This window comes from Manis javanica, chromosome 12 (genome assembly GCF_040802235.1).
Source record: "Manis javanica isolate MJ-LG chromosome 12, MJ_LKY, whole genome shotgun sequence".
Taxonomy (NCBI): Eukaryota; Metazoa; Chordata; class Mammalia; order Pholidota; family Manidae; genus Manis; species Manis javanica.
The window spans coordinates 94,096,988-94,115,251 of NC_133167.1; the positions used below are offsets into that span (position 1 = coordinate 94,096,988).

General features: G+C 43.7%; 1 protein-coding gene across 12 annotated transcripts in view; it reads right to left on the reverse strand.

Annotated features, from left to right (window-relative positions):
* Positions 1–582: 582 nt before the first annotated feature.
* Positions 583–18,264, reverse strand: part of DLC1 (DLC1 Rho GTPase activating protein) — a 369,945-nt gene continuing 352,263 nt past the window's right edge. For all 12 annotated transcript variants that reach the window (XM_073219078.1, XM_073219076.1, XM_073219077.1 and 9 more), the window contains 12 exons: positions 16,965–17,028; positions 13,161–14,581; positions 12,539–12,715; positions 9,956–10,115; positions 9,651–9,849; positions 7,878–8,091; positions 6,307–6,421; positions 5,778–5,996; positions 4,757–4,974; positions 3,830–4,003; positions 2,958–3,074; positions 583–1,182 (listed from right to left, as the gene is read on the reverse strand). In XM_073219078.1, coding sequence (XP_073075179.1) covers positions 1,176–1,182; positions 2,958–3,074; positions 3,830–4,003; positions 4,757–4,974; positions 5,778–5,996; positions 6,307–6,421; positions 7,878–8,091; positions 9,651–9,849; positions 9,956–10,115; positions 12,539–12,715; positions 13,161–14,581; positions 16,965–17,028 — 3,085 coding nt within the window. In that variant the 3' untranslated portion in view covers positions 583–1,175. The remainder of the gene's footprint in view (positions 1,183–2,957; positions 3,075–3,829; positions 4,004–4,756; positions 4,975–5,777; positions 5,997–6,306; positions 6,422–7,877; positions 8,092–9,650; positions 9,850–9,955; positions 10,116–12,538; positions 12,716–13,160; positions 14,582–16,964; positions 17,029–18,264) is intronic.

Sequence of the window (18,264 nt, forward strand, 5' to 3'; positions counted from 1 at the left end):
GGATGTGCAAATGGGTGGTGTGAAAAGCTATGTAGACCCACAGTAGGTGTCTGTGAGAACCTCCCCTCCACGGTGGTGACCTTTCACATAGCCTGGTAGTAACGCACGACTTCAGAACGATGTGAGCAACTAAAGTAGTAACTATTCAGGCCTAGGACATTTTGATCTTTATTTCATACAGCTCTGAGGAAACCAGATCTGGAGGCAAATAAAAAAGCCTTTGGTCTGTGTGTGTCCTAAAAAATTATAAAGGGGTTAGGCTTTTCCTCTTTCTCTGCCCAGAGAGTGAATAATGTTCTGAAATAAAAACCTATTTTGAGATCAATATCATGTTGTATCCAAGAAATGAGATGGGTTAAGTTCCATCACAAAGAACTCTTCAATTATCATCAGCATCCATAGCGTCTACATAGAACATCTACCTAAGCATTTCTACCAGTTTAAACTTTAAGATTCCAGTAGGTTTGACCATTTCTAGTTTCCACAATCTCAAAATGGGCAGTGGTGAGACAAAGGGAGGTGTAAGACAGATGGCATCCTAGATTCTCATCCTTTCAAATAACAGAAGCTAATTCAACCAAGTCCTTTCGGCAAATTATAAATTTATTAGGTGCCTACAAGTATAAAACACTGAAAGCAGCTGGAGGGGATTATAAAGATGTGTAGGAAAGAAGCCCTGCCCTCAAAGAGCTTACAATGTAGGCAATTAGTCACAATTAGTAAATTGCAGCAAAATCATGTTAGATGACTTGAGCAGAGTTTTTGAAAATGTTCACATCCTTTGACCTCTCCTCTTGTCAAATATGTAAGGAATCCTTTCCACAGGAAGGCTGAGCAGTGGGAAAGAGACCTTTTGTGGAATTCATCGGTGACCTCGGCTTTGCTTATGAGCATCCTTCTGCTGCTTATTCTTGTAACTTTCTCAGCATCGTTTCCTAACGACCTTTGTTAGGAGAATCTCTGTGCTTCCTGAACCTTCACCAGGGTTTCCTGTTTGTGAGTAAGTGGCTCAGTTGCAGTTGGGCCTTGGAATGATTTGTAGTCTGCTTTTTCCTTCGGCAAATCTGCATTTTCATTTCAGCTGAGGCAAGCTGTGGTCCTCGGGGTGCGGGTGAGAGGCGCAGCAAGGGAAAGCAGGCCAGACTTTTCCTAACGTTTAATAGTGCACTTACGGATTATATTCTGTACAGATACAGAGCAAGTTATAAACCTCTTCTTTCATTTTAATTTTTTCACTTAGGCTGTATTCATGTAAAGTGTATTTACATTAGGAAAAAAAAAAAGGTTGAGGTACAAAACCCAAAAGAATATCTGAGGTATAAATACAAGTATATTTTAAATAACAATCTTTATCATGCTTAATCTATATTTGAAAGCACAGTGAACACGTGGACATGTTTTATCTTAATAGTAATGTATATACAACATACAATCTTACAAATCTGAAAGCCATTCAAACTGAATATATAAGTGTATCTCCACGAGGAACACTAATATGCAAAATACTCAAATTTTAAAACTCTAATCTGCCCCCCACAAATTCTTCAAAGAACCTTTGAAATAACACTGAAAATGGTAACTAAATATGTTATAACAAAATAAAAATCCTTCTTACAATTCTCATTCATACATTATTCACTTTTGATCCATACAAAATAGATTCGCTAATACTGTCTCTTGAGTTGATCTTTAACTATTACAGTAAAACCTGTATAAAGACTTTCCTTCCAAAAAATCATGCTGGTGTTTTTTCTTTTTGGCTTTTACTACAATATTTTCATTACCACTAAAATACATTCCAAGGGCATCTTTATAAAGGAGAAGAAAAAGAAATGTAGGAAAAACAAACCAAAAAAAAAAAAGCCACAAAACCAGAAAACCTTCGTGTTGATAAGGACAAATCCAATGAACAAACGTGTATTTCAGAAATGCTGTTAATAACAACAAGAAACCACTTGTGCAGCTGGGTTAAATCTACAGGGATTTCTTGGGCCACACATAGTTCCATGTTCCCACACATAGTATCTTAATGACATTGTTTCTGTTATAAACATGAAAATGCAAATACTTCTAAAAGGCAAAAAGTTTTGATGTTTGTTTCAGGAGTAAATGTTAGGGAGAGTGTTCAGGTTTTACATCTCTGCTTAAAATGAAACAAAACAATGCTTTGGAGCTAGTAAGGGATGGGGTTTCATTTTTGAGCTAATCTACACTGGTCAAAAACCATATTGCTATTTGCAATCAGGTCTAAAGGCAAACTGCACTTCGCGTGGGACACCACAGTACATTTACTACAGTTACTTTTAAGGTAAAGAAGAGGTTTTCAAGAAGGAATACACTTAATAACTTGGAAAAAATTAAGAAATGGACAAGGGTGTTGGTTGGGTTCCCTTTCTGGATGGATCCATAGGTAGTCAGATATTCCAGGTTAAACTGGATCACAAGCATTGCTATCCATCTTGGAGGCATCTCAGTGTGCCAGACACTGTGTATCCCTACCTACACATCTAAGCCATTCAGCCGACAACAAACACACGTACACACACTCCTCTGTGCAAACCTTTCTGTGCTCATCTCAGTGAGGAAACATGTCAGAGTACCAACTATTCCAGTGGCTACACCAGTCCCTTAACACACTGCAAATAAAATGACACAGGTACACATACACCAACATCTTCATTATCTTCCCTACTGTATTTTATAGAGTTTTGCTTCTCAGAAGCAATTCGAATAAGAATACCTTTTTCTGCACAGTCTTATATTCCAGTCAAGGTCTACAATATAGGCCTTAAACAAACAGGAAGCAGCTTTAAAAATGTGTCAAATTGCTACAGTCAATTCCTACACTCCAACTTGTTAGTTTTGTTTCAGCATTAGACGCACAACTCCCACGGACTGGCAAGGTTCTAAAAACAAGTGCCTGGATGGTGAACACAGTTATTTTGTTTCATAATCACCTAGATTTGGTGTCTTTGGTTTCAGTGTTCTGATTACTGAAAGAGTCTCGGATCTTCACAACTTCAGCTGCACACAAATGTCCAAAAGATTTTGTGTACCACTCTGGCATGTGGCCTCTGTAACAGAAAAGAAGCGCAGATGAATTATTCAAGTTGGAAGGGCTCTGAGGTATCTAAGGGAGCTCTGAATGCACTTCTGCTTAGCAAAATGAGGAATTAAAGGTTACTGTCCCTATCCCCAGGTAATCTCTGGGCACACCCATTACACTTCTGGAATCAGAAGTTTGTCAAGGAATAACATACTGAGTACAGAACTGAGTGAAATTGTTCAGAGAAAACTTTGGCACATTTAACAAAAACAGATTGCACAGATAGTAGAAAAAGTACCAAGATGTAGACATTGCAGATGAGAATTTATTTGACATGAGAGCCACTTTGGAAAGTTTTCAAAGGTTCATGTTTTTGGTCTGTATTGCTGCATTTCACTAATTTTCCTTTATAAATACACATTCATGTATGGCACGGAGTCTAGGCCTAATTAATGAAAGGGCATGTCACATTATTCAAACACCTTTGAGTATAAAATGGGAAACATCTGCTTGCCAGGTCAAACTCCCACTTCCTATGGCTTTATATTTGTGGCGGAACTGCTACACCCACATTGCTTTAGTACCACATTCTCTAAGGGATCAGCATTGGAAGCAGTACCCAAAAGCCCAAGAAACATGAAGGTGTTACTTTGTGAGTACCGCTCTCCATAAAGAATAAAAGACACAACAGTGTAGTCTTTTAAGCTACTCTTTGTATCAGACAAAAAGTCTCAATATTCTTTGGGACCATCACCATGTCAAGAAATCACTTTCAGCACATACCTTAGGTCGGCTCTGCACATGTAGGTGAGTTTGGACTTCCCTGACCCGCAGGGTTCGATCAGGTACCTGCACAGGAGCACATTGACCCTCACACCCACCACAGGGGCCCGGTCATGATCCACGGAGGTGAGTAAAAGGGCACACGCCCCCTTGGGCAGATTAGTCCTCCATGTCCTGTAGACACAAAACCAGAGGGGAAAAAGATGGAATTTCCTGGAAGCCAAGTTTACAATGGGGCCTCACTCTGCGAGGAGACAGCTGTGGAGCAGGGTCAGTGGCTATGGGAGGCCCTGCCCTGTGCAGACAGCATCCTCTGAGCTTTGTGCAAGGCCTCCTGAATGAATAGTTCTGTACAGAGCCACTTTTGCAGCCGGTACATAGACTCTCAAAGTCAGTTCTGTGACAGAGAACGAATTTGAAGTGTGACTGAAAACCATTTTTATATGTCACAAATGTATTAGAATATGGACATCCAAATGAATGTTGCTCTGTTGGAAAAGTTCTGGACAAATGATGTGACATTTACTCAAACATTTTTGGAATTCCTCTTTCAATAACGTCTCCAGAGAGAATTTGTGAATTATATCTGAATAAGCTTTACACAGAGCTCACACGTGGGCCCCGAATGTTATTTCCTGGCTTAGGTGCTCACTAGCTGTTTCTAACGAGAAAATCTATCCTAAATGGGGCAAGAATACACTATGCCTGAGCATATTCCATCGATGGTGCCTCTATTTCTGAGTTCAATTCCAAAAGAATTCAAACTTTTGGGGTTGAACACACTGTTTGAGTAAACATAGATATATTCTCCGTATTTGGAAAGGTTAAACCCTTTTCCAGAGGCACCCGCTCCACTTTAAATGACAGTCACCATCTTATAACTGTCAGTGACAGACACACGCCTCCCTGCCTCGGTGGAGCTCTCACCTCAGAACGACGCAGTCCCGGGCAGGGTGGGGCGCCATGCTGTTCTGGACGTACTGGTAAATGTCAGTTTGGCTGTCCAGGATTTCAATCACTTTTGAATCCAGCAAGTCTACGTCCCAGAGGTGCTGCTCTTTAAGTAGGCGCTTTAAGACTTCCTCAGGCAGAGCAGGGACTTCGATGGTTGACCTCCAGAGCCTCAGAGGGGGTCCCTCACTAACCTGAAAAGAGCATGTCTTTTCAGTGCTCAGATAATTCACACACACCGAGGCTTTGAAGGCAAATTGCTGAGTACATGGGCCTATGTTTAGAGGTCAGTGATTGGCTCTAGACTTAATAGCCTGCTGTCCCCAAGGACATTCAAGAGCAGGCCAGAATGCCTGGCCTTTGGCTGATTTTTCTGGTCAAAATGATTACATCTGTTTTCCTGGGATCGATATTAGGGCCCATGCAATAAAGTAAGATTATTTATTTGTACCCCAAAGCCTGCATGGGCATCCAGATGCTCTGTTTCTTCCCTTCCACAATGGGAAAGGTAGTATCAAACAAACACCGCCTCTGGCCTGTCATGCTAAGCCACATTAGATGCCTTCAAGAGGTTTCAGGTTAATTTTCCCCCCAAACACTCCCTGCTCACGACAGGGCCAAAAGAAGAGTGATGAGAACAGAGGTGAGTACAGGAGGATTCTGATCAACTTATGAAAAAATGTAAGCACATCATAAAATGCCCTAAAACTCAACACCTCTAGTAAAGCATCCCAAGAACTCAGGTGCGAGTCCGTGGCACCAAGATCCACTAGCTAGTTGGACTCCTCTGGGGAGTGTTAGATGAGTGTCACTTTCCGCTGGATGGCTTTCCTCTCCTACTTGGGGAATGTGGACCACCTGTCTGCCCAGCTCGATAAGGAAATGAGCGGGTGACAGATCCCCATGGACAGCTGTGTTGGCAAAAGGCTCTCGTCCCTGCTGAAGCCAAGTCCTGGCCACTGGAACTCATGCGGCTGACGACAGGGAGAAGACGTACCTTCTTGTAGGAGAGCTCGGCTTGCTCAGATGTAGAGTAGCTGACCCAGCCTTTAAACTTGTCTTTGACCTCTTTATACAGGCTATCCACGCAGTCCCGGAGGAAGTGCTGATAGTCAGCTGGTTCGTCATTATGCAGGCGTCCCAACGCTTCTAGCGTGAGGGGCTTCAGCTCCTGTTCGGTATAGGAGTTCCGACATCGGCTCATTTCCTCCGGAACCTGGAAGGGACAGGAGAGGCCACAAGGAGGTTTGCTTGCCTGTATTCATTCTCGCTGACTGTCAAAGGACGTGGGGGCAGAAACAACAGACAGGGTTCTCGAAGCAGGGTGGGCAATGCAATGCCTATTCCCAACAGAAGGAGGGGCATCCCTGTCCACTGCGAATGGCAGTGTGAGGACACACACATCACCTTCATAAAAGCCTCTATAAAGCTTATTCTTGTGTAACATGTTCATCACTGGGAAGTCACAGTAGGAGGGCAAATGACTATTTACCCTTAACAAATAACCAGTTTTCCAAATTCCTTACCTGGAAAAGCTTCTTGCACTCAGCAATCATATGGGCCAGTCCTTGAGTGGCAGCAAGATTTTCATTCAAATCCTTCTGATCTGGTTTGCCCAGACTTTGTTTTCTTTGCATTACCCTAGATGGAAGAAGCACGGGAGGAAAAATATTCAAATATTTATACATTTTTAACCAATGCGTTGAGGAAACCCGAAGGAGAGAAAAAACTGTTTCAAGGGAGCCTATTTGTCATAATGGTTCAAGAAAGCTTTACTTAGGTCACTAGAATTTCTCAGGTTTAACAACGATGCACAAAAAACATGAAAGAGATTGTTTTCAGTGAAATCCAGCTATTTAAAGTCATCAGTTAAACAGACTCCTGTTTAAATAGGATGGCTTGTAAAGTCTACGCACGTGTGGTGGAGAGGAAGACAGCTTCAAGGGGGTGTGGGTGGGAAGCCCTGGATGGTGGGATAAACAGTGTCACTATTCTCTCGTTTAAATAAATAGGAGCCCCTCCTGAAGGTGAGGGAGAAATCTATTGTCTCCTAGAGGTTTTGTCTTAATCTTATCTGATCTCTCTCTTCTGCTCACCCTTAGTTCTCTACCCATTAAAGCTGGAATGCACCAGCCAATGACTAGAACTAGTTAAAAAGGATATTTAAGCATTGTATGGTTGTTAGAAGCAAAGCTAACTTCACCTAGTACCACTAGGCCCCATGCCTCTAGCTAAAAAATATTGGTACGGTCCCTTTATTGCTCAGGAAAGGAGTCGGCTGGATGGATCTGGTACGTGGGGTGAAGTACAGTTAATGACACCTCTTACACGCACTCCACGAGGTGGTCTTGTGAATGTTCACAGAGGTAAGAGGCTCCAGCTGGCTCTGCCGTTTCCTCCTATCAGACATGTACTTAGTATAACTGACCTTCCCTGCAGCCTCACTTTCATCCTGTGGTGCAAAATCGATACTATCTTCCCCTCTCACGATTTTTATGAAGATTAAAAGAGATACTGAATGTCAAGGGTGTAGTCCTGTGCTTGGGACGGACTTAAGGGCAGAGCAAACATTAGCCTTTGCTATCTTACACATTCCTTGATTTCTTTTGCAACCACTCCCATCTTGTCTACATCTAAGGAGAAACTGCGGACAACTGGCTTAGGCCAGGTCCTAACTTTGAGGCTCAACGTTATACCCACCTACTTCCTCTCACCTTCTGGCGAGGCCAAGGGCATGGCTTCGCTGACTGCTGCGCAGAAGCCAAGGCAGCAGGGCCCTTGTCCCCAGCCCAGTGTTTTAGGTGAGCAAATCCACTGAGTCTCGGCTGGCAGCAAGTGTAATCATGACAGTGTTGCCAAGGGCATGGGGAGGATGGGGGTAAACACTTTTTTTTACAATCATGCCATGGCAAAGCATGATTCTAAATCTCTCTCTCAAAACCTGGTGACTACAGACTATCTAGGAAGTCACACCCCAGGGCTGTGAAGGGAGGAGGTCAAACTGCTTTCTGCTGGATTCAGGAATGGATAGCTGGAAAGGCAGGCTGCCTGGGTCCGAAGGAGAGAACATGCATGTGCACATCTCAGCGGACCGCACCTTGGAGAAGAATTCTCTCTCTTCAGGGTGTTGAGGTGGAAGAGGGAAGGTGCTAAGCACACGGCCAGGTTGGTGGGAGTCATCTGGTTTTCCTTCACAGCTGCTGTGACATCGCTCAAGAAGTAAAGGAGCGTCTGTAGGACTTCGCGGTTCTCATCAGGCAGGAGCATAATGGCGGCCTTGATCGCCTGGAGGCGCTGGTCCTTGGGCACATCTACACAAAACCAGAATTTCCCCCATCAACTCAGTGATTTTCCACGTACATTGCAGGGAAGGGACCCAAAGCAAATATCAACATTAAAGACCTCAGCCCATACTGAACAAGCACTTGGAGAAAGTGTACTTGAGGTTAATGGAAGAAATCAGGGATTGCTACCAGCGTCACTACCCTCAAGTATTTCCTGCCTGTGGAAGAGGTAAAAATTGTTAAACACCTACAATGCCAGTATACTCCTAAATCCCACTCAGGGTTCCACTCCCGAGGATGCCTGCTCTTTTGGTTTACAGAACAGTGTTTCTTTCCTAAGCACTTTTTAGAAATCCCTGGCTGACTGTTCTCAATTACTGAAAAGATTATACACTTAAGTTTTTAAGTTTCAATGAAACATCTTATTTAAAATATGTACAAGAGGATACGGATGGAGATTTCTTAGCCTTCCTATAAAATATCCAGTATCTCTGGGGAATTCCATAATTTTAACTGTGCACTCCATTCTTAAAACGGGAAAAACAAGCTGCTAAAATATTCAACTTTCACAGCAGATATATTTAATGTGTAATTTAAGTTTCAGAAAACATACTGAGGGGTAGTATAAAACTGCATGCTTGAGAAATAAGTCCATAGAATAATTTACGTGTAGAGAATGCTGACCCGAACCTGCAGGTCTCTTCACTAGGCAAATCTTTCTTTTAAGAGGCAACGTGGTGGAAAAATCATGTCACTCAGATGCAGCTCCATAGGACAAACTGATTAAACAGCTCTGTGGTTACAATACATAACAAATACCTTGGTAGGGGAAAAAGTGACCTGTGTTTTCATAAAATCTGAAAGGATGAAACAAATACTGAAATAATCCAGACCAGCTCCACTTCTCATAAAACAAAGTCCAATGTGCCAGTTCTAAAGACAATTTGAGCACGAAGAGAAGCTGCTGTTATATTCCTCTGCGGTAATACCGCACGGGGCCAAGAAAAACACAGGCTGTAAAAGCCTTAATCCTGATCTTGATCATTAATTTAGACAACTGTTTGCTTTAAGCTTTACTTAAAAGTGAGAAGGGCCTGGGCATTGTTTTCCCAAGTATTTCTGGCAGAAGCTGAGATGAACAACAGAAAAAGATGATTTATTCATTTTACAGAGAGATAAAACACACAGGCACCTGTGACATTTTAAACACAACAGTCCCTGCTGGAAAGCTGCGGGGCAACTGAAATCTCCATAGAAGAGGTGGAGAGAGATCTTGGTACCGGCTCTTTTAAGCATCTTAAGTAACACTGTTCTAGAAACGTACGTACGAAGGAGCTCCTGGGTCAGAAGATAAAAACATACAACTGCTTCAGTAATTAGAGAATGATGAAAGGGAAACGTATTTTTGTGTTCTTCAACAGATACACAGAAACCTGTTCCACAAATAAGGAGTCAGGAAGAAATTTAGGACATGAGTTTCCAAGAGGTTGTCCTGTGGGTCCTGAAGGCAGAGGTCAGAGGAAGCTACAGTCTTCAGTTGGCACCCCTTTTCCCCACCACCAATGATAAGATCAAAGAGCACTTACACTGGTAGATCTGGAGAAAGGTTTCTGAGAGTTTGTTTGTCATTAATGGCTCAGGAAGGTCTCTGAAGTACTGCTTCAGCATGTCTGCCACATCATAAGCAGACTGCCCTTCATAGTTGACACAGTCTATGGCACTTTCATTCATATGGCGCAGAGCCTGGATCCGGGATTTGACGCCTGATTTTCTGAAGAGCCCAACCTGTCAGAAGAAAAACGCTAAGTGTCAAGATGGAATAGACATTTTCCCTATAGAACTGTAGGAAGCAGCATGCATCTGAGTTCCCATGACTAAGTGGGACTCTTACCTGGTCCAAACAATGGTTGCGAAGGTAGCGCATGGCCTGCTGGATGCTTTGGGGCAAGGGCTGTCCGGTGCGCTGCACATTGACCGTCAGAGGGACCCCAAACACATTTCGGTCCTTGTAGTCTGGAACCTTGATCCTTTTCATGAACTTGGGCACAGCCCTATTTAAAGATATTGAGAGTGGGAGATACATTTACTTGTCTGTAGGTCAACCCTTCAGGCTCTAGTTCCATGCTAATAAGGTGGTTATTTAAATTAAATTAAATACAATTGCAAATTTAGTCCCTCAGTTGTATTAGCCACAGTTCAAGATCTTACTAGCCACCTGTGGCCAGCAGCTACCATCTTGGACTGTTCAAATACAAACCACTTCCGTGATCACAGACCGTTCCACTCTACCACACTATTCTAGATCTCCCAGGCTGGAGATTCTCCTTCCACTGTGAACTCTGAGAATTGCGTCTGTATGCTTAAGGGAGCTGATGCGTTTTCTTATAAAATGATGATATAGGAAGGAAGAGACACAGAATACAAGATTCAAGACCCTAACTAAGTGTTTCATGACAGAGTTCGAAAAACAAGTCCCTATTTGAACTGAAAATGGACATGAATCATTTCTGAGTTCTCCATGAGATCCCAAGTATTTAGGGTAAAAAGCTCAGGTCGTGCTGGATGAGAAAACAGCAAATACATGATGTCAGCCTAGCACAATGAGAACCACCCCCAGGACCCAATGGTGGGGGCCATGCTAATGACCTCAAGTCAAAAAAAAAAAATTCTCCTGCTGGTGACCCTGGAGAATGAAACAATCTTTAAGTTTCTAAAGGGAGATGGAAAGAACAATGACGGTTTTGTGAGCCTACCCAGGCTCCCTGGAGTCCTAAAACCAGGTCCAGACCCAGCAGTATACGCAGCAGCAGGAAACCAATGTCAGGCGCTGAACGCTGTCAAGCAGAAATTTCAGCTCTGCAAGTGACCTCTGAATGTGACAAGAAAGGGCAAGGCCGAACAGGAAAAGAACTTTGTGCAGAATTGCCCCTTACTCCATGGATCCCACAATGAGAGGCTTTTATGTTTGGTTTTGACTCACTGGAAAAACTGACCAGAACTCAAGAAGTATTATGGACTTTCAGATTCTTGAGAGTTTGGTGGCAAGGGGGAAGGCAACTCAGAAAAGGGAATTCAAAATATGTACTTTTAAATAGCCATCAGGGAAAATATGATGCTAAGCACAGAGGAACACTGCAGAAGACAGACCATCTTGACCTTTGAGAGCTTACCAACAGCCATGAAATGTTACTGTTTATAGCTCCAGGAAAGGTAAAACTGAAGTGCAGAGCCAAATTTGTATTTCTATACAGTTAAGTATATGGTATTACGGCTGTAAGTGTGCATAATACTTGCTTTGTTGGGGGAGAGAGCCCAGTGGTGGAATATGCAAAGAACACATTACGACCTCCACCGAGAATCTGAAGCATGTGGGATAAACCGGTCAATACTTATTTCTGTCATCCAGAACAAACAACTTCTGTATTTAGCAGGGATCACATAATAACAGCTTTGAACAGGAGGTGCTTTGATGCTGAAGTTAAACTCACTCTGAGTCCTGAGCAGAGGAGCTAAAGAGAGGATGCTACGCTGCTTTGCTGATGACGTCGAGCATCTCTGGTTGGCTAGCGCACTCCTAATGAAATGGGCTGCTTTTGTAAAAGGCACTAGTTGTACAACTGGATAATTAACACTCAGATTAGTGAAAAGACCTAAGGATACCCACTGCAAAATGGGCAGGATGTCAATCTGTAGACATGTTTCTGCTGTGCGGAGACAGTAGACAAACCAAGGTCATGTCCATGACCCAGGCCGCCCAGTTGTCTACATCTTATGTTACACACATCAAGGGCTGTATTTTCTAAAGTAATTGTGAACAGTTCATCCAATGAGTGTTTTCTTTACATATATTTTAGCATAGTGAATTCCTTAGGTTTATTATTCACTGCTTAAGTCTGTTGGAAAAAAACATAATCGAAACTCTCTATCTAGCACAGGTAGATTTTTAAGTGATGCTGAAAATATGCACATCAAACATGATTTCCAAAACATACTTGGAGAGGGTTATGAGGCCAGATGCTGTACATCAAGCACTTTGGAGTTGTTCTCCTAACATCGTAGGATCTAAACATTTTCCCTCCTTCCTTCCTTCCATATATATGACCTGAGACGGTACACACATTTACCTATGGTGGGCTGTTCCTGCCGCTGCAAGGAGGTGCCTGTATGATGCACTGGGAGAGTGATGCATTATCCCCACTGTGATGCATTATCCCCACTGACCAGCAACTTGTCACTCGGTGAGCTGAAAACTCACTCAACCAATCCTGCTGGTTGTTCCCTAAAACTAGATTGGCTTATTTAATGAATAGGCGGGATTCAATATGGCTCCAAGAATGCAGGGATGGACTGCATTAGGATGACAGACTACAGATACTCATAAAGGATAGAACTGTCCTATTCTCCATGCTGGGACAGCCTCTGGAGCTGACCGAAACCGTTTTCATTTAGTTCACCAAGCGGCGTGACCCCTCACCAGCTAAAGCCATGCTTGTTGGATGGCGTGTGCTTCTCCAGTAGGGCAGTCAGCTTGAGCAGTGAGTACTTCTGCAGCAGGTTCATCTGAGCCACAGACTGGCAGCTGGTCTGCAGGGACACCGAGTTCAGGCTTGGCCGATGGGAGCTCTGGAAACTGTGCCATCGCAGCCTGTGCCTGCGGGGGAAGAGAGGGGAAGAGCGTGGGTACAAAAGCTTTGCAGGAAGTACTCGCAAAATCGGCAGCAGGCTGCCCACTGGCTTCTTAGCAGAAGCACTGGAGGACTCAACTTCCATTCCACGCTATTTTCTCTCCCTGTGGTAAATATACATACCATAAAATTTACCGTCTTACCCATCTTTAAGCGTACAGTGGAGCGGCATTAAGTATGTTCGTGTTGTACAACCATCACCACCATCTATCCACGGAACTTATTTCATCTTCCCAAACTATTACTCTGTTCCCATTAATCAATATCCATTCTTGTTTGTATGGTAGGATTTTCCTGGTTTGTCACTTAGGAACTCACATGGCGCTGAATGCCGGACTTCATCTGGCTTCCCCCGCACTTTCTGGCCCCCACTCCCACCCCCCAGTCTGGAGGTGGAAGACCAGCTCTTACCTATTGGGCCTTGTCAGGGAGGCCCCGACCCCAGAATCCCTCCGTTCCGGGATGTCCGAGGGCTCTTCGGGTTCGTTCAGCGAGTTGCCCGTGCTGTCCAGGTCACTGGGTGTGGCTCGGTCATTGTCCACATCCAGGTGGATGTGTTTGGGAGAAGATGGGCACGGAGAGACCGAGTCCAGGGCTGAGTCGGAGTCCCCCTCGTCGGAAAACTTCTCCGACCACTGGTTGACGATCCTCTGCATCCCCTTCACGTGGTCGAGGATGTCATCCAGCTCAGGGAAGATGTCCTCGTTCTCTAGGTCGGCCAGGTCACCCGAGCTGGAGTAGAGGATGGAGCCCGGCACGTTGTCGTAGATGCTCAGGCGGCTGCTTACGGAGCTGGACGAATTGCGTCTCTGAAGCTCCTTGGGGCTGCCGCTGCTATTGTCCCTGCTCAGGCTGATACGGCTGGGGCCGTGGAAGCTTCCAGTCCTCCAGTTCACAGAGCTGTTGTTCCCTGCGGGGGAGAAACTGCCGTTGGAGAGGGCCTTGGGGAACGTGCCGGGCTTGTGATCTTCCGGGATGTAGAACACAGTGTCCTCCGGGCAGCTCTCGCGGTTTTTAAAGTTCTGTTCCATGACACTGCTGATAGTCGACTGACTGAATGGGTCAAAGCCCTCTAGGTACATGCCCACCCGCTTGTTGCAGGCACTGAGGCTGCGGGTCCTCGTCACGGGGCTGGGCGTGCTGACGGCACTGCTGGTCTCAGACTGGCTGCTGCTGCTGGTCTGCGTGGAGTTGGACACACTCCTCTTTCGTACCATGGGGACGTTAATGTGATTGCCGTTGAGGGCGGAGATCTCCACGCAGTTCAGCTGCTTCAGCCTCTCCTCGTCCATCCCCTCCTGCAGGATGGGCCCGCTGATGATCAGCCCCAGCTTGGACGGCGCCGTGTGCTTGCTGCGGTGCGAGCCCTTGAGCTTCAAGCTCTCCATGCGCTTCAGCAGACTGCGCGCTTTGGACTTGGGGTTCTTCTCGTGCCCTTTCATGCTGAAGCTGAAGCTGGACAGCTCCTTGGGAGAGGGCAGGCTGCAGAAGGAGTCCTCGGCACCCACGAAGTTGCTGGAGGAGCAGACGCTGATGACTGAGTTAGTCCGGGGCGTGGCAGCATCCCCGCCATGGGGCGCGTGGCTGGGCAGGCTGCCGGTGCTGCTGAGGCTGCGGACGGAAGCCACCTCCTGGCGCTCGCTGAGATCCGTCAGCATGCTTTCGTGGCTCGTGGCGTTCTGCAGGTGGGCATCATCTGGGGACCCGGGCACTGGGTCTTGCTTTGGAAAAAAGACATCAAACTCTTCAAGGCGGGACCACCTCTTGCTGTCCCTCTGGAAAGTCCATTTGCCGCTTATTGCACAAGGCTCATCCTCATCTGAATCCTCACTCTGCAAAGACAGAACGGAGGCATTAATCCATTGGTCTGGGCAGAGGGCAGTGAGTGGGGCAGCACTGAGGGCCAGAGGCCCAGGGCATTGCTCATAATATGCCATGGATGGTGCGCATTTGCCCTTTACATCTCTATTTTATTATTTTTTTAAATTACAAAGATGTATGTACAGACTTCAACAAGAAGCCTGACCAAGTGTTTTGAGCTAAAAAAGAGTTATTTTCTGAAAACTCTGGGATCTATAGGCTGCCCTTTAATTGCTCACAGAGGGATCCTCTGCAATCTGTGAAAATTCCAGGCATGCAAAATATTCCAAACTGGACTCAGCAATAGGTAGGACTCTCTCTGGTCTGCCTCTGACTCTGCTGTCTGTTGATAGAATGTGTTTGTATTCCTTTTTGCAATTAGAAAGGTAATTTTCAAACACTAGGTAGTGTGGTAACTAAAATCTCTAGCTGCCCTAAAGGTTTATAAGACCTAACAGCCTAATGGGGAAGCAAGCCAGGTAAGCCCTCCCATCTCTTCAGCCAGATACTCTTTAGCCGCTTACCTGCTCTATTTCAATGGCTCCCCTACCAGACATGACGTCTAGAGTGAAGGCCACAAATGTCCTGTGAAGTTTCAACCTGAGACACGCTCCAGGCAATTTAACAAGGCTTCACGGATACCTAGTCCTGGCAGCAAACAGCATTTGCAGATGCTACGGATCATCTTTGCTGATTGTGCATGAGTTACGGGCAGGACACAAACTACTGCATCTGAGCCTTTTAGGCAGGATATCAAAAGACATGATTCAGTACGATGCATATGTTTCCCAGTGGTGTGGAAAATATCATATGACCCGTGTTTCACAGGACAATGAGTTGAGAGCTTTGGTGCTGACTGGTGGACTCCTCTCCACAGCTCAGTGGGTGCTGAGGTTCCAGTTCATTTGTTTAAAAGGTTTAACTCCCCCAAGAAGGCAACTTGTTGCAGGCCAGGGACTGTAGGATAATTAAAATTGGTACTCTGAACAGTCAGAAATATGTTCTTTGACCAAACTTATTCCTGTTTACTCTAATTTGTGACACTCACTCCCAGCACTACACCCACCTCTTCTCCTAAGGTCTCATAAAAAGGTCTTTGCATTTCATACACAGAAGAAAACACCATCCAATTCAGTTATGTGCCACCATTTCACTAGAATGTGTGGGATTTCTTGCCCTCCCCCTTCTCTCCCCCAATTCCTTTCCTCCCTCCAAATCTCTTATTATTCTTCAATATCTCACAAAAGCCAGCCTTCCCTGCCATCTCTGCAGCTTGGAAACATAGTTACTGCTATATATGGGAAGGCAGAGAGCTCCTACAATTTCAGCTTTAATTTCTATAGGGAGCAATGCAAAATCCCCTAGGATTCCCCAAACCTCATCTTTTCGTTATGTAGTAGGCAAAATAATAGATGATTTGTTCAGATTGAAAACAGTAGGAAAACTCATAGATACAGAGAACAGACTGGTGGTTGCCAGAAGCAGGCGTGAGGGGTGGATAAAATGGTGAAGGGGTCAAAAGGTACAAAAGTCCAGTTATAAAATAAGTAAGTCTGGGGATGTAATGTACAGCAGGGTGACTACAGTTAATACTGATTTGTATATGTGACAGTTGCTAAGAGAGAGATTTTAGAAGTTCTCAGCACACAAGAAAAAAGATTTTGTAACTATGTAAGTGGTGGATGTTACTAGATTTACTGTGGTGATCATTTTGCAATATATACAAATATTGAATCATGCTGTATATCTGAAACTAATATTATGTTAATGTCATTTCTATCTCAGTTAATAAAACCAGGGAAAACACAATTTATTACCTGGCTGAAACTTTTGGTTTCAACTATATAAGGCTACATGGGCTTTGGTAAATTTGACTGGATTATAGCATTAAAAATTCAGATGTTTTTCGAATAATCATATCTGACTTGATTGTTTATAGTTCATATGTGTGATCAAAACCGAAAGTTTCTGTAATATGACCGCCCTTGCACTGTTCACCATGTAAGAACTTATTCACTATGTAAGAACTTGTTCACCATGTAAGAACTTGTTCGTTACGCTTCAGAAGATTGGAGACTGATGAGAATTAGGCTTGGGGTTGATTAATGATTGTGCATTGAGTCCCCTATACAGAATTTTATTGTTGTTAACAACCATTTGATCAGTAAATATGAGAGATGCCCTCTCAAAAAGAAAAAAAAAAAAGAATAAACAAGATTGGTAGGAAAAAAAAAAATTCAGATGTTTTTGGAACAAGCACTGAGCATTTGGGAAACAAAACCTCTTCCAAAACACACGGCCCAGCTTTCGTTCTGCCCCTTTCTCCCCCATCCCTCTCATGCATTATATACTCACTCTCTTCCGATGAGGACTAATTTCCAGCTTCATTACCGCACATTTGTTCAAAGTATTTAGACGCCTACAGAGCAAAGGAATAACATTAGCAAAGTACGGAACCACTGCTGGATGGATAAATATTTTTTTCCAAACAGCTGACACGTTTAATGAGTTTCTCGGAATCCATTAACATAGGTAATTGAGAAGAGTATTAGAAACCTCTTTAAAACATGAATAGCTTAAAAATATCTTTATATTTCTTAAGTTTTTTCAATTAATTTAGTATAACTATTTTATAGTAACATGACACATGGCCCTGGCACGGCCAGGTGCCTGTTCTTCAGAGAACAAACAACTCCCAGTGCGGACATGTCTTGTGCCAACAGTCCTAGGATGAGCCGCTAGGTAACTGCGCACAGTACCAAGAAATAAAAGCTGGTGACCTCTCCTTTCACAGAAAAAGAAACAGCGACAAGGAGCCAGAGTGGTTGGTGAAATACACTGTATTTGATCTCAAATCACAATTCAAATACCAAAAGAAAACAAATTTTAGTTGTCTCCTACAAATAATACACAGCCTTCTAAAAAACTGAGGTTGTTCTTGTACAGAAAGGAAATTAAGAGCTTTAATACACAGTTCTTTTTACAACTTTCTGTACAGGACAGAATAATGTTTGGTAAAGTCACAGCAGTAATGCAAATGAACGTTTTAAAAAAGTGTATACTGTAGCTCCAAGGGTCGAGATCTTTAGGCTTCAAACACAAGCATGAAAATCAGATTCTTTTTTGGAACAGGAGTCAAATTTTCACTCCCCCGCCCCACCCCTGTGAAAAAGTAATGTGAATTTTAAATCAGGGAAATAATTTAGTTTTGTTGAACATGAAATACTTAAAAAAACAAAAACAGAAAAACAATCTCTCTGGGAAATAAATAACTGAAAAAAGAAACCCTTTATACATGCAGGAATATATATAAAAATATACAAAAGTGGGAATTGATAGCCCTTCAGGCCCTGGGTCTTTCTAACATCTTCTAAGTGATTATCTCTCAGTCTTCTGCTAGTGAACCTTTAGCGTATCTACTGTCTTCCGCCATCGGTGTTCTGGTTTTTCCTGTAAGTGTAATTCTTCCTTTCTTATAGGATAAGCACATTTAATTCACACAAATTCAAACTGACGGTGAGACCTCCTCCAGGCTTTATCTTTCTGATCCTGTTTCTTGTGACTTGTCTATCAACTCTGATGCATAGGGATAGAAAGTATTTTTGCCTGTTGATAAGCCTGCCTTTGATTTCATAGATTATGTGGTAGCCTGTTT